At 42.1% G+C, this 25861-nt stretch overlaps 1 protein-coding gene across 5 annotated transcripts in view; it reads left to right on the top strand.

The window, feature by feature from the left end:
* Positions 1-25861, top strand: part of LOC106581957 (DDB1- and CUL4-associated factor 6) — a 70843-nt gene that overhangs the window by 18823 nt on the left and 26159 nt on the right. For 3 of the 5 annotated variants that reach the window (XM_014164533.3, XM_014164536.3, XM_014164532.3), the window contains exons 3-12: positions 6126-6218; positions 12778-12963; positions 13156-13269; positions 13528-13663; positions 15172-15383; positions 18497-18590; positions 19294-19416; positions 19727-20068; positions 20421-20594; positions 23035-23094. In XM_014164533.3, coding sequence (XP_014020008.1) covers positions 6126-6218; positions 12778-12963; positions 13156-13269; positions 13528-13663; positions 15172-15383; positions 18497-18590; positions 19294-19416; positions 19727-20068; positions 20421-20594; positions 23035-23094 — 1534 coding nt within the window. The remainder of the gene's footprint in view (positions 1-6125; positions 6219-12777; positions 12964-13155; positions 13270-13527; positions 13664-15171; positions 15384-18496; positions 18591-19293; positions 19417-19726; positions 20069-20420; positions 20595-23034; positions 23095-25861) is intronic. The other 2 variants (XM_014164537.3, XM_014164538.3) reach the window with 2 other exon arrangements.

The following is a 25861-nucleotide window of genomic DNA, read 5'->3' as shown; positions in this document are numbered from 1 at the left end:
TATAAATTAGATATTTCTGTATTTATTTTTCAATAAGAAATTGTCGATATGGGGTGTGTGTGTAGATGGGTGTGAAAAAGATCTATTGAATCCATTTTGAATTCAGGCTGTACCACAAGAAAATGTCAAGTCAATGGGTATGAATACTTTCTGAAGCTACTTTCATTAGGAATATATATACAGTTGAGTCGGAAATTTACGTACAGTTAGGTTGGAGTCATTAAAACTCGTTTTTCAACCACTCCATACATTTCTTGTTAGCAAACTATAGTTTTGGAAAGTCGGTTAGGACATCTACTTTGTACATGACACAAGTCAATTGTCAATTGTTTACAGACAGATTATTTCACTTATAATTCACTGTATCACAATTCCAGTGGGTACACTAAGTTGACTGTGCCTTTAAACTTTAAATTCCAGAAAATGAAATGATGGCTTTAGAAGCTTCTGATAGGCTAATTGACATCATTTGAGTCAATTGGAGGTGTACCCGTGGATGTATTTCAAGGCTTACCTTCAAACTCAGTGCTTCTTGCTTGACATCATGGGAAAATCTAAATAAATCAGCTAAGACCTCAGAAAAACAATTGTAGACCTCCACAAGTCTGGTTCATCCTTGGGAGCAATTTCCAAACGCCTGAAGGTACCACGTTCATCTGTACAAACAATAGTACGCAAGTATAAACATCATGGGACCACGCAGCCATCATACCGCTCAGGAAGGAGACATGTTCTGTCTCCTAGAGATGAACGTACTTTGGTGCGAAAAGTGCAAATCATTCCCAGAACAACAGCAAAGGACCTTGTGAAGATGCTGGAGGAAACGGGTACAAAAGTATCTATATCCACAGTAAATCGAGTCCTATATCGACATAACCTGAAAGGCCGCTCAGCAAGGAAGAAGCCACTGCTCCAAAACCGCCATAAAAAAGCCAGACTACGGTTTTCAAGTGCACATGGGGACAAAGATCGTACTTTTTGGAGAAATGTCCTCTGGTCTGATAGAACTGTTTGGCCATAATGACCATCATTAGGTTTGGAGGAAAAAGGGGGAGGCTTGCAAGCCGAAGAACACCATCCAAACCTTGAAGCACGGGGGTGGCAGCATCATGTTGTGGGGGTGCTTTGCTGCAGGAGGGACTGGTGCACTTCACAAAATAGATGGCATCATGAGGGAGGAAAATGATGTGGATATATTGAAGCAACATCTCAAGACATCAGTCAGGAAGTTGAAGCTTGGTCGCAAATGGGTCTTCCAAATGGACAATGACCCCAAGCATACTTCCAAAGTTGTGGCAAAATGGCTTAAGGACAACAAAGTCAAGGTATTGGAGTGGCCATCACAAAGCCCTGACCTCAATCGTATAGAACATTTGTGGGTAGAACTGAAAAAGCAACTTATTGTGGGACTTATTGTGGGAAGCTTGTGGAAGGCTACCCAAAACATTTGACCCAAGTTAAACAATTTAAAGGCAATGCTACCAAATACTAATTGAGTGTATGTAAACTTCTGACCCACTGGGAATGTGATGAAAGAAATAAAAGCTGAAATAAATCATTCTCTCTACTATTATTCTGACATTTCACATTCTTCAAATAAAGTGGTGATCCTAACTGACCTAAGACAGGGAATGTTTTACGAGGATTAAATGTCAGGAATTGTGAAAAACTGAGTTTAAATGTATTTGGCTAAGGTGTATGTAAACTTCCGACTTCAACTGTATCTTTTTTTTTTAATTAACCAGTTCTCAAGATTTGAAAATACGTTTTCAGTGAATAGCCTATTTATTACACAATCGTTGCCTACATTTGTACAATAATTTTCTGTAACATCAAATGTTGTGCTTTTCTAGGTTGATACCAGTTAACAGCAGTGTAGTATTTAGTAGCGTGGCTGTGTCTTGGCCACGGCTGTGAGTGTTGAGCTCTGAGCAGTCTGCTGATATTTTTGTGAAACCCAAGGCAGCCATACGGCCAGTCAGTCACACACGCTGTCACACTGTCAGCCTGCCAGTCACTCCCTCTACCACTGCACAACCACTGCAAACAGCCTGATGCTGGCTCGGATCAAGGATTCTGTCTTTCTAATCCTGTCCATTCAGTTGGTTGGAGTCTTCTGTTTGGAAAATAAAGAGATAAATCATTTATGAAACTTCTGCGTAGTACAAACAAAATCCTCTCGTACAATTTACTGCAATATTCCCGGATTGTAGGCTATATACACACACATAATTGCCCTAGCGAGTTCTGTCAAATTGGGTTAGCTCTATTCTCTCAAACCAGTAGCTTGGAGTTTATGGCATATCACACCCACCTGCTCAGTCCTTATCATATAAAAGAGGGACAAGAAGACGTAAGGAAGCCATTTTTAAATGTTGCTCCGCTTCCTGTATCACCAGCCCCTGTCTCTCCCTGAGCTCCTGTCTGTCACTAACGTCCTCTCTCTAATTTTGGAGACCTGAAGTCGTGGAAGTAATGGAGGAGGAAGTGCCCTCCAACATGTCACTTGTGCCATTCTATCTCACAACCCCTATTGTGCCTGTACGAGTCACAAGATGTTGTGTTTGGTGCTGGGGGCCATCACTTTTCAGTTTCTCGAATCCCAACACAACCTGTATTGCCAGATGTTGAAAAAGTACGATGGAAGAGATACATTTAGATCTACTCTGTAGATAACATACTGTACACAAGTACTGAATACTTATTTGACTAAAATACCAATTTCTTAAACAGCCCCTTGCCCTTGTTCCTACTCCTTGGTGTAGGCATATGCAGATCTGAATTTCTTAATGGGGTTTAGGGGAGCTTGTGCCGTATTGCTGCTTACACCTTTCTTCTTCCTATAGATCTACAACCTAGAAGGTACTGGGGCTAGGAGAAGAAACCACTGTAGGGTTTGGTTTCAGACTGATTCAGAATTAAGCTAGTCTGACTGAAGGACCAGAGGGGTATACTACAAAGCAGGATCAATGCGTTAGCCATTTAACTTGGATAAATAACCAAAAATAACTATTGGTTTTCTGGTTCATTTAAGAAAGCTAAACTTAGAAATGTGTTTTTGGTTGTTGAGTCAGTTAGACCATGCCTATTTCAAGTTTATCTTTCTAAAAAATAAAAAGTAATTTCAGAATATTTAGGCAAGTTAGCTGGCTAATTCATGGATCCTACTTTGTAGTATAACCCTCTGGTTGAGGCTGGGGAGTGGAGGGAGGTAGGGACCTGGGCAGCCAGGGGCATCTGGGCAGCAGAAGGTGGCACACTGAGGGGTCAGGGCTGACAGACACACTATATTCCTACAGAGTTTGATCAAGTAGTATCAGTATACAACACAACATGCAGAAGAATGTGTAATGCAAGTGATAGGATAGGCCTATATTAAGATCAAGCTACAGTCTGCTTCAACAAAAAAGATGGCTGTTGTGGCAGGGGTTGGAACCAAAATGATTTTCCCATTGTTCTGTTGTGAGCAGAACCCTATTTATTTTTTCTCCGTTCTGACAAGAAAATTAAGTTCTGAGCTGGTTCTAACCAAAGAAAAGTTAGTTCATATATTTCCTTTTCGTTCCTTTTTTAACCAGTGAAATCAACATTTTTATATTTAGCTCATTCATTTACTCCCCCAATTAGCGCCGATAGAGCAGCTTGCTGTGGATCTGGTAAGATCGTTATTTACATGTTTGATTGGTCAGATAAGTGCAGGGCTGAGATGCCACTGAAATTTCACGGGTGTGGGGAGAGCAAGAGAGAGGGGTGGACATGGAGAGTGCTTGGCTTGAAGTACTGAACGTCATTACATGACGCGAATTGGAATGTGTTTAGGCTATTACCAGCATTAGAACTTTACAGGATTACAGTGCCTTCAGAAATTATTCACACCCATTGACTTTTTCCACATTTTGTTGTGTTACAGCCTGAATTTAAATTTTGTGTCACTGGCCTACACACAATATCCCATAATGTCTAAGTGGAATGATATTTTTAGAAATGTTTACAAATTAATAAAAAATGAAAAGCTGGAATGTCAATAAGTTTTCAACCCCTTTGTTATTATGGCAAGTCTAAATAAGTTCAGGAGTAAAAACGTGCTTAACAAGTCACATAATAAGATGCTTGGACTCACTCTGTGTGCAGTAATAGTGTTTAACATGATTTTTTTATGACTACCTCATCTCTGTACCCCACACATAAAATTATCTGTAAGGTCCCTCAGTTGACCAGTGAATTTCAAATAGATTCAAGTACAAAGACCAGGGATGTTTTCCAATGCCTTTCAAAAAAGAAGGGCACCTGTTGGTAGATGGATTAAAAAAAAAAAGCAGACATTGATTATCCCTTTGCGCATGGTGCAGTTATTAATAACATTGTGGATGGTGTATCAGTACACCCAGTCACTACAAAGATGCAGGTGTCCTTCCTAACGTAGTTGCCGGAGAGGAAGGAAACCGCTGGGATTTCACCATGAGGTCAATGGTGACTTTAAATCAGTTACAGAGTTTAATGTCTGTGGTAGGAGAAACTGAGGATGGATCAACAACATTGCACTAAAGTAAAACTTCAAAAAATGTAAAGAAGAAGTTAACTTTATGTCCTGAATACAAATCCAACACATCACATCAGTCTTCATATTTTCAAGCAAGGTTGGTGGCTGCATCATGTAATGGGTATGCTTGTCATCGGCAAAATCCTAGAGGAAAACCAGGTTCAGTTTGCTTTCCAACGGATACTGGGAGATGAATTCACTTTTTAGCAGGAAAATAACCTAAAACACAAGGCCAAATCTACACTGGAGTTGCTTACCAAGACAACATTGAATGTTCCTGAGTGGCCTAGTTAGTTTTGACTTAAACTGGCTTAAATCTATTGCAAGGAATGGCTGTCTAGCAATGATGAACAACCAACTTGACAGAGATAAAATACTTTTAAAAAAGAATATTGTGCAAATATTGAACAATCCAGGTGTGCAAAGCTCTTAGAGACTTACCCAGAAAGACTCACAGCTGTAATCACTGTCAAAGGGGATTTTAACATGTATGACTCAGGGGTGTGAATATTCATATAAATTCGATATTTCTGCATTTAATTTTAAATAAATGTGCAAAAAAAAATGTCATTATGGGGTATTTGTGTGTGTGTGTGTAGATGGGTGTGAAAATGTGAATCCATTTTGAATTCAGGCTGTACCACAACAGGGGTACGAATACTTTCTGAAGCTACTTTAAATTATATATATATATATAATTATTTTTTAATTAACCAGTTCTCGATTTGAAAATAACAGTTTTCAATGAATTGCCTATTTATTACACAATCTAGGCCTACATTTGTACAATCATTTTCTGTAACATAAAATGTTGTGCTTTTCTAAGTTGCTTACAGCAGTGTAGTATTTAGTAGCGTGGCTGTATTGTGTTTTGGCCACCACTGACATACGGTGTTAGCGGAGTGGTGACAACAGGAAAACGTTCTTACCCCCTTTGGAGAGACTTTAGCGTTCTTTATCAGTGAAAGACTATCTGTCTGTTTCCAATGCATGCATGACATCGTCCCCCACATTTAGAATTTGCTCCCTTGTATGTCTGTATAGTGTTGTGTGTGTGTGTGTGTGTCTCTTTCTAATCTAAACCATCAACCATATATCTAGTTACAGCATACGTGGGTTATTTTAGCACATAACACACCACTCTTATTAAGATAATGTATTTTATCAGACAGTGATGTGAGCAGTTTCTCCGAAATTACAGCCGTTCTGTGAAAATGCAATAGCATTTAATGTGTTTTAAATCTGCTCGACAAGGGAGGGAAAATAAAACACGACAAGGGATTAAGTCACCCAGAAAGACTATTTGGGAATTGGGGGGGTGGATGGGGAGGAGGCGTGAAATAATGATCTAAGGACCGAAAGACACAACGCCTAGAGAAGGCGTTCACCGCCTTTAGTTCCATTCTAGTTCCATGTTTCTAATTTGGTGAGCGTTCACCTGGTTACCTATTTGATTTGAGGGACAGTGACACATTCAGATGTTACACCTTAGATTGGTATAGGAACATCCACAGTTGTAGACGTTGTAACAATATTGTTATGTGTGCAGGGAGTGAACTCGCACACTGTATTTTGTCCCAATCAGGTCAATACCATATCCTGGAACGATACAGGGGAGTACATCCTGTCAGGGTCAGACGATACCAACCTGGTCATCACAAACCCATACAACAGAAAGGTAAGGAGAGCTAGAGTCTGATGTACAGTATACCAGACCTGGGTTCAAAGAAGTGTATTTTGAAATAGAATTCGAACCCAGTTCTGTTGTATACAGAACAATCACCAACATCATGTAGCTAACTGTGTTATAACAACAGGATCATCCTGGGTTAAATGATAATGGATTTATAGAGAGAGTGCTTTACTGGTGCTCATTATATTGTGGCGGCAGATAGCCTAGTGGTTAGAGCGTTGGACTAGTAACCGAAAGGTTGCAAGATCGAATCCCCGAGCTGACAAGGTAAAAATCTGTCATTCTGCCCCTGAACAAGGCGGTTAACCCACTGTTCCTAGGCCGTCATTGAAAATAAGAACTTGTTCTTACGGATCAAATCCCTTTAGCGGGATCGATTTGACAAATTCAAAACAGCAAAAATCTCACAATTAAAATTCCTCAAACATACAAGTAATATACACCATTTTAAAGATAAGATTCTCATTAATCCCACCACAGTGTCTGATTTCAAAAAGGCTTTACGGCGAAAGCATAGCATTAGATTATGTTAGGACAGCACTTAGACAAGAAAAACCACACAGCCATTTTCCAAGCGAGGAGAGGCGTCACAAAAAACAGAAATACAGCTACAATTAATCACAAACCTTTGATGATCTTCATCAGATGGCACTCATAGGACTTCATGTTAAACAATACATGTATGTTTTGTTCGATAAAGTTCATATTGATATCCAAAATCTCAGTTTACATTGGCGCGTTATGTTCAGTAATGTTTTGCCTCCAAAACCTCCGGTGTCTTTGCAGAGAGTCACATCAATTTATAGAAATACTTATCATAAACTTTGATAAAATATACAAGTGTTATGCACAGAAAAGATACACTTCTCCTTAATGCAACCGCTGTGTCAGATTTCAAAAAAGCTTCACGGCGAAAGCACACTTTGCAATAATCTGAGTACAGTGCTCAGACACCAAAAGAAGCTATACAGATACCCGCCATGTTGTGCAGTCAACAGAAGCCAGAAAAAACGTTATAAATATACACTTACCTTTGATGATCTTCATCGGATTGCACTCCCAGGAATCCCAGTTCCACAGTAAATGTTCGTTTTGTTCGATAAAGTTCATCTTTATGTCCAAATACCTCCATTTTGTTCGCGCGTTAGGTTCACTATTCCAAATGCAAGGCACGCGCTTACTAAGTCCAGACGAAAAGTCAAAAAAGTTATACTACAGTTTGTAGAAACATGTCAAATGATGTATAGAATCAATCTTTAGGATGTTTTTATCATAAATCTTCAATAAAATTCCAACCGGACAATTCCTTTCTCTTTAGGAATGAAGATGAACTCAGCTTGCTCCCAAGGCTGCGCACGTTACTGAGCTCGTGCCTTTTTTTCAGATACCTAGTTCCATCAGCTCTTATTCTCTCCCCATTCACAGTAGAAGCCTGAAACAATGTTCTAAAGACTGTTGACATCTAGTGGAAGCCTTAGGAAGTGCAATATGACCCCACAGACACTGTATATTGGATAGGGAATCACTTGAAAAACTACACGCCTCAGATTTCCCACTTCCTGGTTGGATGTTTCTCAGATTTTCACCTGCCATATGAGTTCTGTTATACTCACAGACATCATTCAAACAGTTTTAGAAACTTCAGAGTGTTTTCTATCCAAATCTACTAATAATATGCATATCCTAGCTTCTCGTCCTGAATAGCAGGCAGTTTACTCTGGGCACGCTTTTCATCCGGACGTGAAAATACTGCCCCCTATCCATAAGAGCTTTTAACTAACTTGCCTAGGTAATAATCTATTATTATTATTTTTTAAATATGCCTGCTGAAAGATCTGTCTTGCCGATAAATATGGACAAAGAAAAAAGCAGACAGTGGTTAGATGTCTATAAACCTCCTATCACCCTAATCAACAGTCAAATTGGGTGTGGAGGGATTCTTAAAAATCAAAATCAGCGATGTCTGTCTCTTGTGTTGATATGAAACATGAGTAACCTTGGTCAATTAAGCGCTGGCATTTTATTCAGTGCCCGGCCGTGCATTAAGTATACCTTTGTCAGCCCTCTTATATTTTACAATTATTATCCAATCACTTAAAGGTGCAATATGCAGATACAGTGCTGTGAAAAAGTATTTGCCCCCTTCCTGATTTCTTATTTTTTTGCACATTTGTCACAATTAAATCAAACACTCACATCAAACAAATTTAAATTGTACACAAAGATAACCGAAGTAAACACAAAATGCAGTTTTTAATTGATAGTTTTTTCCCCTTAATAAATAAAATCATCTGAACCTTCATGGGCCTATGTGAAAAAGTAATTCCCCCTAAACCTAATAACTGGTTGTGCCACCCACAGCAGCAACAACTTCAATCAAGTGTTTGCGATAATTGGCAATGAGTCTTTCACATCGCTGTGGAGGAATTTTAGCCCACTCTTCTTTGCAGAATTGTTTTAATTCAGCCACATTGGAGGGTTTTGAACCGCCTTTTTAAGGTCACGCCACACATCTCATCTCACTCCAAATTGTTTTGTTTTTTAAGCCATTCAGAGGTGGACTTGCTGGTGTGTTTTGGATCATTGTCCTGCTGCAGAACCCAAGTGCGCTTCAGCTTAAGGTCACAAAGTTATGGCCGGACATTCTCCTTCAGGATTTTTTGGTAGAGAGCAGAATTCATGGTTCCATCAATCACAGCAAGTCATCCAGGTCCTGAAGCAGCAAAGTAGCCCCAGACCATCACACTACCACCACCATATTTGACTGTTGGTATGATGTTCTTTTTCTGGAATGCTGTGTTACTTTTACGCCAGATGTAACGGGACGCAGACCTTCCAAAAAGTCAACTTTTGTCTCGTCAGTCCACAGAATATTTCCCCAAAAGTCTTGGGGATCATCAAGATGTTTTTTTGCCAAAAGTGAGACGAGCCTTTATGTTCTTTTTGGTCAGCAGTGGTTTTTCGCCTTGGAACTCTGCCATGGATGCCATTTTTGCCCAGTCTCTTTCTTATGGTTGAGTCATGAACACTGACCTTAACTGAGTGAGGCCTGCAGTTCTTTAGATGTTGTTGTGGGTTCTTTTGTGACCTCTTGGATGAGTCGTCGCTGCGCTCTTGGGGTAATTTTGGTAGGCCGGCCACTCCTGGGAAGGTTCACCACTGTTCCAAATTTTCTCCATTTGTGGATAATGGCTCTCACCGTGGTTCACTGGAGTCCCAACGTTTTAGAAATGGCTTTGTAACCCTTTCCAGACTGATAGATGTCAATTACTTTGTTTCTCATCTGTTCCTGAATTTCTTTGGATCGCGGCATGTTGTCTTGCTTTTCGAGATCTTTTCGCCTACTTAATTTTGTCAGACAGGTTCTATTTAAGTGATTTCTTGTTTCAACAGGTCTGGCAGTAATCAGGCCTGGGTGTGGCTAATGAAATTGAACTTAACTTTCCAAAAAATGTGATTAACCACAGTAAATTCATGATTACCTTGTCACATAGGGCCATGAAGGTTCGGATAGCTTTTTTCCCTTAATAAATAAAATTATCGCTTAAAAACTGCATTTTGTGTTTACTTGGGTTATCTTTGTGTGATATTACAATTTGTTTGATGATCTGAAACATTTAAGTGTGACAAATGTGCAAAAAAATAAGAAATCAGGAAGGGGGCAAATACTTTTTCACAGCACTGTATCTCTCCTCCATTTCGTCAGTTTGTGACAAAACAAGTAAGTATAGAGTAGAGCATGGGTATTCAATTCTTACCCTACGAGGTCCGGAGCTTGCTGGTTTTCTGTTCTATCTGATAGTTAATTGTAGAGAATCATTGTACCATCTACACTGCTGTGAAATACCTTTTCAATAACCCAAAATATAGTGTTTTCAGCTGTTTGAAGCTGGTGTACAAAACCGAAAGTAAAAGATGCAAAAACTTAAGAACCAGAAGCATAGAAATAGCGCACATAGAACATATCTACCGCTTCTTAGACTTGCTTTCAATTAGAATGATAGATCTATAGCTCACATTTCTAGGTGAATTTGGTCGCCTCGCCCAAAAAGTTACATCTTAAAGCTTTACATTTTATAAGCATCTTAGTCGAGCACAATTCAACTGACCAGAATGTTTTTTGCATGATTGAGTTGACTTCAGTTGATGAAGCATGGGAGAGATATCATCAAGGTTTGCCTTTGAGTCAGAAGACATAGGGAGCAACTCATCCCAGTGGTCTTCAATGGAGATGAAGAGGACACCAGGAGAGGGAGCCACTATTGAGACACTCATACACAGTAAAATTGCAGGAGTTAATCAAACTCCTATGGAGTCAAATGTAACACTATTTTGGGGGTTATATGGTCCCACCCCCACTACTCTGTAGCTCAGTTGGTAGAGCATGGTGTTTGCAACGCCAGGGTTGTGGGTTCGATTCCCACGGGGGGCCAGCAAAAAAAAAAAATGTATGAAATTGTATGAAATGTATGCATTCGCTACTGTAAGTCGCTCTGGATAAGAGCGTCTGCTAAATGACTAAAATGTAAAATGTAAAATGTACTCTGGTCATTGTGTGGATATTTTTTGAGTTAAAAATGACACTAAATGGAGTAAATATCCAACTCTCAGAATTGCTTAAATTTAACAGCCATTTTACTCTTTTCAGTGTTGTTTTTAATCAACTCCCTTGCCATTTTGCACATTTCTTTGTTGTTTTGAATTAACAATCATCTACAGCAGAGTGCATTTCTCCAGTTTAGTTCCTTTGAGTTATAAGTGTAAAGCCTTATTTGAATATTTCTTAATGTGTCACATTATGGTGGTTTGCAATGTCACATTTCTGTGGAAGTCATCTTGCAGGAAAATATCATTCACAACTTGCATATAAATTGCCTGTCAGAGTAGGGAAGAAAATACAATGCACTATATGTACAAAAGTACCCTTTCAAACTTAGTAGATTTGGCTACTTCAGCCACACCCGTTGCTGACAGGTGTATAGACAAACATTGGCAGTAGAATGGCCTTACTGAAGAGCTCAGTGACTTTCAACGTGGCACTGTCGTAGGATGCCACCTTTCCAACAAGTCAGTTCTTCAGATTTCTGACCTGCTAGAGCTGCCCTGGTCAGTTGTAATTGCTGTTATTGTGAAGTGGAAACGTCTAGGAGCAACAACGGCTCAGCCGCGAAGTGGTAGGCCACACAAGCTCACAGAACTTGTGAGTGCTGAAGCGCTTGCAACACTCACTACCAAGTTCCAAACTGCCTCTGGACGCAACGTCAGCACAAGAACTGTTCTTCGGGAGCTTCATGAAATGGGTTTCCATGGCTGAGCAGCCGCACACAAGCCTAAGATCACCATGCACAATGCCAAGCGTTGGCTGGAGTGGTGTAAAAATCGCCGCCATTGGACTCTGGAGCAGTGGAAACACCTTCTCTGGAGTGATGAATCACGCTTCACCATCTTGCAGTCCGACGGCAAATCTGGGTTTGGCGGATGCCAGGAGAATGCTACCTGCTCAAATGCATAGTGCCAAGTTTGTAAAGTTTGGTGGAGGAGGAACAATGGTTTGGGGCTGTTTTTCATGGTTCGGGCTAAGCCCCTTAGTTCCAGTGAAGGGAAATCTTAACGCTACATCATACAATGACATTCTAGACAATTCTGTGCTTCCAACTTTGGCAACAGTTTGGAGAAGTCCCTTTTCTGTTTCAACATTACAATGCCCCCGTGCACAAAGCGAGGTCCATACAGAAATGGTTTGTCGAGATCAGTGTGGAAGAACTTGACTGGCCTGCACAGAGCCCTGACCTTAACCCCATCTAACACCTTTTGGATGAATTAGGATGCCGACTGCAAGCCAGGCCTAATCGCCCAATATCAGTACCCAACTTCACTAATGCTCTTGTGGCTGAATGGAAGCAAGTCCCCACAGCAATGTTCCACATCTAATGGAAAGACTTCCCAGAAGAGTGGAGGCTGTTATAGCAGCAAAGGGGACCAACTTCATATTAATGCCCATGATTTTGGAATGAGATGTTCGACGAGTAGTTGTCCACATACTTTTGGTCAGGTAGGGTACATGAAGTCTACGTATACTCACTATCTCACTAACGGTTGCTATAAATCCAACCAATTACAGATTGGATTAGTTTTGAAAAATTTGTTTTTCTTGTCTTTGTGTAGCATAAGATGTAAAAAAAAATCTATGTACATGCGAAAACACAGATTTTGAAACAAACAATTAATAAAAATCTACCTGCAACAGAGCATGCTGGGAAATATGACAGAGGCCTCTCCCACATCTGTGAATAACTCCATAGATTTAACTCCGTCTCTGGTTACTCTTAATGGAGTTAAAAGTTCTCCGTCCCAATGAACTCCAGTTATCAACTCCAGGGAGTGTATAACTCTGCGTGATAAGATAACTCCCAGTAGAGTCAATTTAACTTAAAAATGTGTAACACCGATGTCATATATCCTTGATTTCCTATGTATACAACAGAGCCAACCACACACACAACTGCAACTTGCTACACACTCTTCTCTCTGAAACTCTCCTCAGGTTAAGGCAACCATACGGTCGGGTCACCGGGCGAACATCTTCAGTGCTAAGTTCATGCCCCAGACCAGTGACCAGCAGATCATCTCGTGCTCTGGGGATGGTATCATCTACTACACCCACACAGAGAAGAGCCCCGACATCAACAGGCAGTGCCAGTTCACCTGCCACTACGGCACAGCCTATGAGGTACTGTACACAAGGGTTTCTCAACTTGTTTTGTACCAGGAAGTTGGAACTAGGATGATTTTTTTGTGTGTGTGTGGCTAATTTAAAATGGGTTGAGGGAGCTATGCAAACATTGTTTATTTTTTCACCTTTCTCTCTCTCTCTCTTTCCCTCCACCTCTTGCTGTGCTCTCTCCTCCTGTTCTGCTGTTAGATTATGACGGTACCCAATGACCCCTACACGTTCCTGTCGTGTGGGGAGGACGGCACCGTGCGCTGGTTCGACTTGCGCATGAAGACCAGCTGCACTAAAGAGGACTGCAAAGACGTAAGGAAGGGAAAAAAATAAATGTGTATTGATTTTGAACATGAAAAAACAAACCAAGAACACCAACAATCAGCATTTATCTCTCGTTCCTTTTTGTTTTGTCTTTATTGGTCTATTATTTGGCCTCTTGTATTTGTCAGCATATCCTTCTTATTTTATCTTCTTATTTGTATATTATATCACACCTTTTTATCTTGCCGGTTTGGCTGATTTTAGCCAACTAGTCTGTTGTTGTTTACGTTCTATTCCTCTCACCAGGACATCTTGATAAACTGTCGGCGGGCGGCAACGTCTATCTCCATCTGTCCGCTAGTGCCCTATTACCTGGCGGTGGGCTGCTCCGACAGCTCAGTACGCATCTACGACAGACGCATGCTGGGCACCAGGGCTACGGGTAACAAACAACTCTGTCCTCTCATTTTAGTTCTATCCAAATGTATCTCTCTCGCTCTGCGTATGTCTGTCTGTCTTTCTTGTACATCTGTCTGACTGAATTTTTATCAGTAGATATTTCATGGACTGGAAGATCAGTTAGTCAACAATCCCTGTCATAATGTATTATTCTATCAGTGTATCTGTGGATATATCTATACTCCTATCCATTCTGCTGTTGGGACAGTGCAATCACCCATACTACTGGACCATAGAGACACCATCTCTCCAGCACCTGCTACTGCTTTTCACTTTGCCCTTATTCCAGAGTGCATCAGTACACTGTGGCAGCCAGGTCTTTGGGTTGACAGATGAGGGCAATGCACTAGAGGCTGTCTTGTCTGTCTGTGTCTGTCTCGGTGCTGCCATCGCCCTGTGGGCTAGAGAAAGATGAATGTCTGTTCCATTAGACGCACTCTAGTGTAGATGGCTGGGCTGTGTCGCTCTGGCATCCTTTGGGATGCGTCTCTGAATGCTCTGTCATTGTGCTAGACAGACAGGATCTAGGATCTAACCTTTAACCATTGGAGCCAACTTCATCGAACGAGTGAAATGCATGTTGTTTTCAAACTCTCGGTTCTCCAATCGAAGGTGTTCCTGCATATAAATACTTAGGCATTAGGATTGACATGGATTTGACGTTTAAAAAAACATAGATGAGCTGGTTAAGATTTAATGTTGGCTTCTTCTACAGAAACAGATTGTGCCTTTCTCTAAGCAGTAGGATGCAGATTATTCAGTGAACCTTTTGGTCTATTCTTGATTATGATGATATTATTTATCAAAGTGCAGCTGCTACTACTCTTAAACCTTTGGATGCCATCTCCCATAGTGCACTTCATTTTGTTACAAGGGCCAGTATTGATACTCATCACTGCATCCTGTATCAAAAGATAGGCTGGACTTCACTAAAGACCCGTAGATCTCGACATTACTCCCTAGTTGTTTACAAGGCCCTACTTCATAAACTTCCGTCTCTCCGTCTTATCTAACTTTGTTGTTGAAGTATAGATACCGGAGTTGCCTAATCCGTTCACAGGATTGGTTAACTCTTGAGGTTCCTACAGTCTCCACCAAGCTAGATAAATCTGCTTTTAGTTTTAATGCACCGTATTGCTGAAACAAAATTCTAAATACATTTCATATTGATGTTTGGGCAAATTAAATGATTGATTGGGGACTGTTTTCTGGGTGATTTGTGATATTTAATTTGTAGTTCCACTGACATTGATTTTGTATTTTAATGTGTATAGATAGATAGATAGATAGATAGATAGGGTCTAATGTGTATATACAGGGCACATTTGTAAAAGAGACCTCAATATGTCTTTCCTGTTAAAATAAAGGTTAAATAATAGAAACATTTGGAGTTACGCTACTACTGACTTCGTTTAGTTTAACTCTGCCCCATGTCGTTCCCCCCTACTTGCCTCTGACTGTCTCACTAAATTCTCCGCCCCCCTCTCTCAGGTAACTACATGGGCCGTGGAACGACGGGCATGTGTGTGCGCTTTGTCCCTGCCCACCTGTCCAACAAGTTATGTCGCGTGACGTCGCTCTGCTACAGCGGGGACGGACAGGAGGTGCTGGTCAGCTACTCTTCAGACTACATCTACCTGTTTGACCCCAAAAATGACCAGGCCCGAGAGCTGAAGGGCCCATCCGAGGAGAGGAGGGAGGAGGTGAGGAGAGGAGGGACGAGACACCACCATTTTAGTTTGTTAAATATGAAAGGTGTATACTTCTCTAAGCACAGTCAGGCTAGGATACACACACACTGTGTTTGCCCCTCTGTGAAAGTGTGTATACGTACTTCAGTATTTTTACATACACTCTCCTTCTGTGTGTTAAAAACATTAAAGAGCAATTACATGAGTCAGTGGAGGATTTTATCAAGGTACCACGTTGTTTATTGTCCATATGGGACTTTGCTGGGAGCATAAACACACACATGGCCAGACAAGACATAGGCTTCTAATGTAAGCAGGGTTGGGGAGTAATGGATTACATGTAAGGGATTACAAAAAAACAGGTAACTGTAATCTGTTATGTTACCAGCAAAAATATTGTAATCAGATTACACATACCTTTGAAAAACTAGATTACTTCGAGGATTACTTTTAAATTCAGAAAGGATGTTTGCGGGAGAAAAACTTTGACACGACATTCAAATCAGCATTAAGAAAAGGCACAAGTTTAAGTTTGTTCCACCTGAGCGAGAACAGAAGTCAGAGACCACTATGATGACACACCAAATGTGTTTGATGGATTGTGGGAAAAGAGCAGGAATATGCTTTGTAGGCTCCAGTCCAAGCTATGTCTTCCAATGGTGTGACTGCTGTCGGCATCCAAAGATGATCCAACTTGAATAAACGCTTGGAGGTAAGGATGACAGCAGTGGTGTAGTCTTCAGCGATACAGATATCACTTATTATTGATATCTAGATAGGGCATTGATGTGAATCAGATTGATGCTCACTCATTTAGCTATTTGCGCCTTACGGATTGTGGTTGTTGTGGATGGATCTTCACAAATCTAAATGTGTATTTGAACCCAATAATGGTTGAATTGAAGAAGTTTAAGCTGCCTATCAATCATTGTTTTTGAAACCAGTGGATAGCCAGTGAAAAATGCGCTCTTGCAACAGCTGCATAGCGCGGATCCCAACCTATGAGCAATAAAAGCCTCACTTTAATTCCAATCTAATATGGTATACACATGCTCAACCTTGCACACTTTTGATAGACTTAAAGGGGCAATCTGTAGTCGCTACATCCATATTTGGATTTATATATATCCATTGATTCTTGAAAAATCTAACTTATGAGCTTAGTTCAACTCACACTCCATGAGAACCCAAAATATAAGCTTGTATTTCGCAAATGTTTGTAGCCATTGTAAATGTAAACAAACACTGTATAGCCTCATAATATGGTTCAAACAATCATTTTGATATTATGGATGGTCAGTCCTTGCATCCATAGCTCTGTCTATTTATCTGAGAGTATTGTATTTCTCCAGGCCCATCCCTCAGCTTTTTACCAAAACAGAAGCAGGGTGACCGTTTTGTTATTGGTTCATCTGTGGATTTGCTCTTTAAACAGGTGAATATTATCAATATTTCAAAGTGTCACCAATAAAAAGGTAAACAATAGGCCTATAGCTAATGCAGCATATGGCATTCATTTTCACATGTAAATAGCACTTTTCAGTAGTGCTCAAAGCATGCCATTCCATGAGCACAGCATTTATTTTTCAACTAGAATCAATGATCCCAATCAGTCCTCCATGACAACAAAATCATTAACAACAGAGTAGGGCTGGCTAATAAATCCTGAGTTTTGGGGTTATGCTCAGGTAAAACAACATGGATAATCTATACTTCCATATTTCCAAGTCCTATTCTTGAAGATCAAGGGGTATAACATTTATTGGAATGACTTGAATTCTGATAGACTTTGGTTTTTAATGTAAAGATATATCATTTAATTGTATTATTATATGTAGTAGAAAGCGATCGGTTAGAAGAAGCCTACATAACCAACCCATAAAGTAAAATTGACCATCCATATATGGCCAGCTATGTAAACTTTAACATTGATTTATCCTGCAATAGATGTCGTTCAGGTGGTAGCATACATTTTTGTCTTCTAATGCCTGTTAAGGGGAATGTCATCTAAAAGTAGTGGAATATAATCAGATTACGGTACTGAGTTTGGGTAATCCAAAAGTTACGGTACTAATTACAATTTTGGACAGGTAACTGTAATGGATTACATTTAGAAAGTAACCTACCCAACTCTGAATGTAAGCTCCCCCTCCACTCTCAAACCAAGGGGATGTTGATTGTAAACAGACATAGCTGGCTTTGTGTTGAGTGACTGAAGTGCTCTCAGGGCATCTCCTGTTAATGTGTTGTGCGGTGGCAGCTGGTGCAATGAGAGGAACAAACAACCCCGACAGGCCTGAGGAAGGACATAAAGAGCCAGGAAGAGGGGAAGGAAGAAAGAGAGGGAACAGGAGGATTAAGAGGGAGAATAAAATTAAAAGAAGACCGAAGGAGCACACACTAGATTCCAGGGGGAAGGAAGACGAGAAAAGATTCTGCTTATAAACTCAGCGGCGCACACATACACTCCCACAAACAAACACAGCCTCTGTAAGGACGTGGGCCAAGTTAAGAGTAAGGGCTTGGGGGGGGGGGACCAGTTTTTCTGGATGTGCTAGATCACGGTGCCAGTCTCCTCAGCTGTCGCAACTGTCACCCGGCTCTGCTCCCGCATGCCTTTCTAAATACAGCTATCGACGCAGGCAATGTTCCACCACTCACCCCACCGAAATAGACCAGAACGGGGACTGTAGGGCCTGCCAAGGAATCTTTTTACCTCTCTCTAATGCTCTCTTCCTCCTCCACCCATAATCTTACTCCTGCAACCCTACTTGTGCAACTCTTTGTCACACCTTCAGCCCTCTCACTATCTCGCCTGTCTTTTTCTCCTCTCTCCTTAGCTCCCCTCAGCTCTTTACCTTCTCTCACCCCCTCTCTCTCGCTCCATTTATTTATCTCTCCACACAGTTGTGATTCTCTGTCTCTCCCACGTTCTCGCTCTCCCTTCATCTCTCTCCACTGAAGTTGGCTGTCCCTCTCTATCTGTCCCCAGGGGAGGAGTTAAGGCACCAGAGTTGGGTGACCAGGTCCCTGGCTCTAGGCCTGTTTTCCTGTGTGGGGGAGTGACTGGGACTGGGCCATGGCTATTTTTAACGATGCTTAATGTTTTGTGTGTGTGTCCACAGCTGCGGCAACCCCCAGTGAAGCGTCTTCGTCTACGAGGTGACTGGTCTGACACTGGACCCCGTGCTCGCCCTGAGAGCGAGAGAGAGCGGGACGGTAAGAGTGCACAATCACTCCCACAACAAACACACAGTCTCCCTCTCTCTCTTCTCTATTACCTCAGTCTCTCCGTTATTCTTAATTGGTATGACTGAACACAGACACACACATTCTACTCTTTCTCTCTCTCTCTCTTTCTCTCTCCCTGACACACACACACACACACACACACACACACACACACACACACACACACACACACACACACAGCCTGATAACTCTCCACGTCTCCTCCAGCTCCTCTGAGAGCCTGAGCTCTAATCTCTCACCCAGAGCCTCTACCTCTCATTGCTAATGAGGCTAACAGGGCCTATCTCTGTCTATGGGGATCTCGTTAGCTTTAGCTTTCACTGACTCACAACTTATTACGGGCCCAGCTGGGACTGTGATAAAGCTGCCTCTCGCTATCACAGACTTTTATAGATCTTAGGGTATTGTAGATGAAGGAGAAGCAAACTTTTTTTCCTAATTAGTCATTGTCTGGATGATGCAGTGGATTGGTACTCCGCTGTTGGCTATTGAGGGACTTATGCATTATAGTACAAGCTATACCCTGATACGAGGATTCCCTAGACCGATGGTGAAGGGGGCAACAACAACAATAACTTTGTGGGATTTCAAGAAAATGTTGTGCTGAGAAATGCTGACCAGTCATGTCCCATGCCAACTCGATCTCTGACCTTTGACCCCCCCCCCCCAGGAGAACAGAGCCAGAACGTATCGCTGATGCAGAGGATGTCAGACATGTTGTCCCGATGGTTTGAGGAGGCCAGCGAGGCCCAGAGCAGCCGGGGGACCACGCGCTCTCAGACACGCCCAAGAGGTGAGACACTGGGACGGTAGTGGTTGGTGGCCAGCTTAAATGGTACTTAGATCTGGTCCGTTGCCACAGATCTAGGATCAGACCTTAGTTGTTCGTTTGGGACACTAATTCTGGAGCTTAGTTTGCACCAGTGTTTTTTTTTTTAAGTGGAAAATAATTTAATACAAAATAATGAAATAGAATACAATATAATACAACTGTTTGAAGATGTAAATTCTACTTGAAGTAACACTGAAAAGACATGCTTCAGAAAAAACCCTCAGAAAATGTAGGACAAAAAAAAACCATCTGTTCCATTTGTCTCCTCCAGGCACTCTTCCCCGTATAGAGGGGACTCTTACAACACCCACCATCCCAACGCTCCCTACAATACCCCCTCCACAACAAGCCAGAGCCCCAGAGGGCTCCATGGAAACAGAGGCCCCAGCCGTCGCCTCTGTACCTGTACCCCTCCCCAAGTCCACCTCAGAGTCATCGTCAACAGTTACAGCACCTCCCGCGTCAACCGGCTCGTCCATGGAGGGCTCGGTGCTCCCCTCCTCCCTCCCCTCCTCCCTCACCTCCTCCCTAGACTTAGAACAGAGGAGTCAGGCAGACATGGCTGTGACCCCCACGCCAACACCCACACCCACCACAGAGACTGCACTGTCTGGTAAGAATTGCGTGGAGAGAACACACACACACTGCGTACTCCCATAAGAGGGGCGAGTCATCATATTTGATTTGAGGGGAGCTAACCGGTGACTCATAGTAGACTCCCACAAGCAGACCAAAACACGTGTGTGTGTGTGTGTGTGTGTGTGTGTGTGTGTGTGTGTGTGTGTGTGTGTGTACCGTGTATGGTGTGTGGGAGCCGTGCCACTCAAGCAGCAGCCTTACCCTCTCCTTTTTCAACCATACTATTTCCTTTTATTTCCCTTTGTCTCCTTTGTTTACTTCTCCTCCTTCTCTTGTCTTCTGCCTCCATTCACTCTATCCCTCTCGTCTCTCTACCTCTCTGTCAGAGTACGGCCCTAACCGGCTGCCGGTAAGTCTAGTGTGTAGGCGTTTGCAGCGGTTGCTCCTGTTGGCCGACCCCCCAGGACAGAGCCAAACCCTTTCCTCCACCGTAGCCACTGAGATCCAATCAAGGGGGGCTGCTGCTGTTGGCGCTGCCACCGAGACGCCCCCCCCTACAGGTTACTTGCCACTCCAACCCGTCTCCTTCCTGCTTCCACTTAATATCCCCATACTTTTGGTCGAACGTTGCCCGCACAGATCCAGGATCATCTTACCCTACTGAATCTGACCTTATATCTGTCTAGGGGTCGTCTTCATCCTACTCCAATCCCCACACCCATACACCCTTTTCTCTCTTCTCCCTAACTCACCACCCCCTCTACCCAAATTCCCTTTCCTAATGTTCATATACACCTCACCCAAACCCCTTCCCACCAAACATGCACAACCCCCCCCCCTCCCTTGCTGCTTGGGTAGTCCCGCCTGTAGCTCCCCTGTACGGTGTGGCATTTGGCACCCTCTGGCTGTGGAACACTGCTTCTGCACCCCCTCGGCATCAAAAGCAATATGAAGTGGTTGTACGCAGCTCCCCCGGGACTGCCATGCAGAATAAATATCAGCTCGCGCAGAGAAGCACGAGATTGAACTTCACTCAACTTTCTAGTTTTTCCCTTTAACAAATCATATTTTATTGGTCACATGCACATGATCAGCAGATGTTATTGCGGGTGTATATTGCCGGTGCGGTATAACCAATCAGAGCTGCAGTATCCCTATATGCAAATAGACCATTGCCATATATGGATCTGTGGCATTCACTTTGAACTGGACTGTGTTTACAGCATGAGTGGTTGATAGTAGATGCGCTTGTTTTGAGATCAAAGCTAGAGCTGCATGTAGCCACATGTGCACATTTGTTCATATTCTTTGCTTGTGGGTTATTAGCCCAGATATAGCTCATTTCTAGTCAGCAATGGGGCAGTGGTTTCTTCCTACAAAACGTGTGCATTTCTAGACATCTTTGAAAAGCAAGTCCAGTTAAGAGCATTTTTTCTGTCTTAAGGGGGCAGTGTTGTATTTTTAGACAGGCTTGAATAAGCTAGGTCTAGGCCTATATTGAACACCACACATTGGCTGCTACTGTAGGCTGAATGATAGAACAGCTATTTCAATGTAAAAAATTTATGGGATGCGTTTTCTCCATTGTGTTTGATGGTAGGCCACTCTGATAAGCATACATTATGATCAAACAGCCACAGTAGCCGACTTGGACACTGTTATAACTATAACTCAAAGCTGGTACAGCCTCAGTGTTCACAGTAAACACGCCAGAAGTTGCACAGAATTTTCACAACGTTCAAGTTTGTGCTCAGCAGACCTGACATCAGTGCCGAAAAATGTTGAGGGAACATTGACTACGACTATGGATGGTTAAGATTAAGATCAGATCTCTCTACAGCCTTTGTCTCAGATCTTCCAGGAGCTGATGTAACGATTGATGCATACACCCCCATGGTCTATTAATGTCATGTTGTACTAAGCTTCTTCACTCCGTCTGGTTCACATCACTTTCCAACTCACTTAACCCCATCCAGACACTCAAAGGGCCTTGGCTTGTGTTATGATTGTAGAATTCTTATAGTGTTGAAATATGAGAATACATACAGTATATAATGTAAGTGGCAACAATGATTTAGTTTTCTTTGTACTTAAACTAAATATGTCCACATTTGGACCTGAACATTTTAGCTTCAGTAATGGCGCAAGGCCTCGTCGGTGCTGTGAAATATCTGGGTTTACTGTAGACACTGATGAAGCTACTTTGTACACACCAATTGGTATTTTCATATTAAGGTGAAATAACATTGTTCATTCTCAATCCTCTACGATTTGCCTAATGCAACGCTGTAATATGTACGTACATAGCTTGAATTGCAGTGGAATGCACTGGCATCAGACCATGTGACATTGGGGTGGGAATCAATCAATATGTACTGGTAGCACATTTTTTGGTGAAGTCTATGAATCTAATTTGAGGTGGAGTTAAAGGTTTACCAATGATGAATCTCTGCATGATGCCTTTTTTGAGATGACTGGCTATTGCTCACGTAAGGTGACAGGTGTTTGGGCGTGACATGGGTTTTGGTCAGTGTGGTTTGACACTGGTATCCACTTAACAGGCATGGAGTGAGTGGATGTCAGTATTACTGTGAGGTCCATCAGACCATGACTTTGTTCTCACTCTGCCCTGTGAGAGTAACTTGAGATGCGTGAATAAGTTAAACTACTGTGTAAATCTTCCATTCAGCTCAAACCTTGAATCGCGCGTGTGATATATTTTTCAGCTCTGCACGTGTGGCACTCTACGGTCTCTGTTGAATCTCCCACAAGCTGTGTCTAGGGCAATTGCTGCTGTTTTATTCCCATATCAATATCAACTTGTCCTTCCTAACTCTTCCCAGCGTTGTTCATGTAGCCGTGTTTGTTAACTCTTCTTCCAGCTTGGCCTTGGTCCACTTTAAGCAGCATTTGAACTTTGACCTGAGCGTGACTATATGACCCCTGGTTTGACCTCCGACCTCTATGCCCGTTGTTTAGTGAGTCTTATTTGTGTTCCAGATTCTCCCTCATCTGTGGTTAACAAACAGCTGGGATCCATGACTCTGGATGAGCAGCAGGGTGCGTCTCCTCTCCTCTCTTTTCCTCCTATCTTTCTCTCGCTGACGCTCTCTCCCTCCCTCCTAAACTCTCTCCTTCTTTCCCTGTATCCCTGTAGTTTCTTCCTCTCTTTCTCTCCTTCTTTTGTATCTCTGTTTTCCTCTGTGCTTTCTGTCTCGTCTGTGTGACATTTAAAAAAATATATTCGCATGAGACTTCCGGCGTGCACCTTGCCCCTCCACCATCTTTACCTGAGAACATTTTCACTAGGCATGCATTCTAGTCACTTTTGGCCAACCCAGTCCCCAGGGCGGAGGCTGGTGTTGGCTATCTTCTCCAAGGCTCTCTTGTTGAACCTATAGCTTGAGATAATGTTTGGTCATTCGCCAGCCCTTGGGCTCCCGGTCTAAGGCACTGCATCTCAGTGCTAGAGGCGTCACTACAGACCCTGGTTTGATCCCGGGCTGTATCATAACCGGCTGTGATTGGGAGTCCCATAGGGCGGCGCACAATTGGCCCAGCGTCGTCTGGGTTAGGGTTTGGCCGGGGTAGGCCATCATTGTAAAATAAGAATTTGTTCTTAACTGACTTGCCTAGTTAAATAAAGGTTAAATTAAATAAAAATAAAGTATTGCTTTTATTTTGGACTCATAACACAATCTTGCTCCTCTTCTTCTGGCTTTTCACTCAGTCAAAGCCGTGCTGTAAATCATCTCACGCTCAGACCATTAACCTCTCAATGCAATCGTCCCTGTATTGGCTTATTTCACAGAACATTAACACAATATACCCGAGGATACAATGACATTCCAAGCCCCATTTTGTGATGAGCTATTGTGTGTGGTGGTAGTTTGAAAGGCTTGCGTTTTGACCCCTGTATATTTGTGTTGTTTCCTACTCACCTGTGTGATGTTGTGGTTCAGATCTGGGTCAAACACTGGCAAATGCTTGAGGTCCACTTGATTTAGCTTCACCGGCGTGCAGGGTGGTCGCTGTCCTATTGCTTCTATTGCTACCATTGTGATGGGCAAGTTAAATCAAGTGCACTTCACGTTTTTGAAAGTATATGATACATTGTATGTATTGCTCCTGTGGTTTGGGATGATTGAAACCATTCCACTCTTTCTCTGTGTATGGAATGCCTTGCACACTGTCAGTGTGAACTGTGTGTAGTAGACCTACACTAAAATGTTATTGTGTAACAAGACAGTCACTAGGAGGTGAGCGTACAGTGCAGCACAGAGGACTGAGTATGCACAGCAAATTTGAGATCAGAATTTTAACACAGTGTTAAATTCAGCACTTTCTTAGTGTGTATACAATAAAATCAAATTTTATGGGTCACATACAAATGGTTAGTTGATGTTAATGCGAGTGTAGCGAAATGCTTGTTCTTCTAGTTCTGACAGTGCAGTAATATCTAACAAGTAATTTAACAAATTCTCCAACAACTACCTAATACACACATCTAAAGGGGTGAATGAGAATGTGTACATATAAGTATGTGGATGAGCGATGACCGAGCGGCATCGTCAAGGTGCAATAGATGGTATAAAATACAGTATATACATGTGATATAAGTAATGTAAGATATGTAAACATTATTAAAGTGGCATTATTTAAAGTGACATTGTTTAAAGTGACTAGTGATCCATTTATTGAAGTGGCCAGTGATTGGGTCTCCATGTAAACAGCAGCCTCTGAGTTAGTGATGGCTGTTTAGCAGACTGATGGCCTTGAAATAGAAGCTGTTTATCAGTCTCTCGGTCCCAGCTTTGATGCACCTGTACTGACCTCGCCTTCTGGATGATAGTGGTGTGAACAGGCAGTGGCTCAGGTGGTTGTTGTCCTTGATGATCTTTATGGACTTCCTGTGACATCGGGTGCTGTAGGTGTCATGGAGGGCAGGTAGTTTGCCCCTGGTGATGCGTTGTGCAGACCGCACTACCCTCTGGAGAGCCTTGCGGTTGAGAGCGGTGCAGTTGCCGTACCAGGCTGTGATACAGCCCGACAGGATACTCTCGATTGTGCATCTGTAAATGCATTCGTATACCCCTTGACTTGACCCCTTGACTTTTCCCACATTTTGTTACATTACAGCCTTATTCTAAAATCTATTATATTAAACATTTTCCTCATCAATCTACACACAATAACCCATAATGACAAAGCGAACGGGGATTTTATGGAAAAGTGTTTGTGGGAGGAAAGGCAACTCAAGGACCACTCCTGCAGCATATAGGCGCTCTTTGAATATACAGTGCATTCAGAATGTATTCAGACCGTTTCCCCTTTTCCACATTTTGTTACAGTACAGCCTTATTCATCAATCTACACACAATACCCCATAATGACAAAGCAAAACAGAATAATTTTTTGATTTATTAAAAATATAAAACAGAAATACCTTATTTATATTAGTATTCAGACCCTTTTGGTATGAGACTTGAAATTGAGCTCAGGTGCATCCTCTTTCCATTGATCATCCTTGAGATGTTTCTACAACTTGATTGGAGTCCACCTGTGGTAAATTCAATTGATTGGACATGGTTTGGAAAGGCACACACCTGTCTGTATAAGGTCCCACAGTTGACAGTGCATGTCAGAGCAAAAACCATGCCATGAGGTCAAAGGAATTGTCTGTAGAGCTCCAACACAGGATTGAGTTGAGGCACAGACCTGGGGAAGGGTACCAAAACATTTCTGCAGCATTGAAGGTCCCTAAGATCACGGTGGCTTCCATCATTCTTAAATGGAAGAAGTTTAGAACCACTAAGACTCTTCCTAG

This window comes from Salmo salar, chromosome 21 (assembly GCF_965601325.2).
Source record: "Salmo salar chromosome 21, fSalSal1, whole genome shotgun sequence".
Classification (NCBI taxonomy): domain Eukaryota; kingdom Metazoa; phylum Chordata; class Actinopteri; order Salmoniformes; family Salmonidae; genus Salmo; species Salmo salar.
The sequence above is the reverse complement of the archived record's forward strand: the minus strand, read 5'-3'. Positions and strand labels throughout refer to the sequence as shown.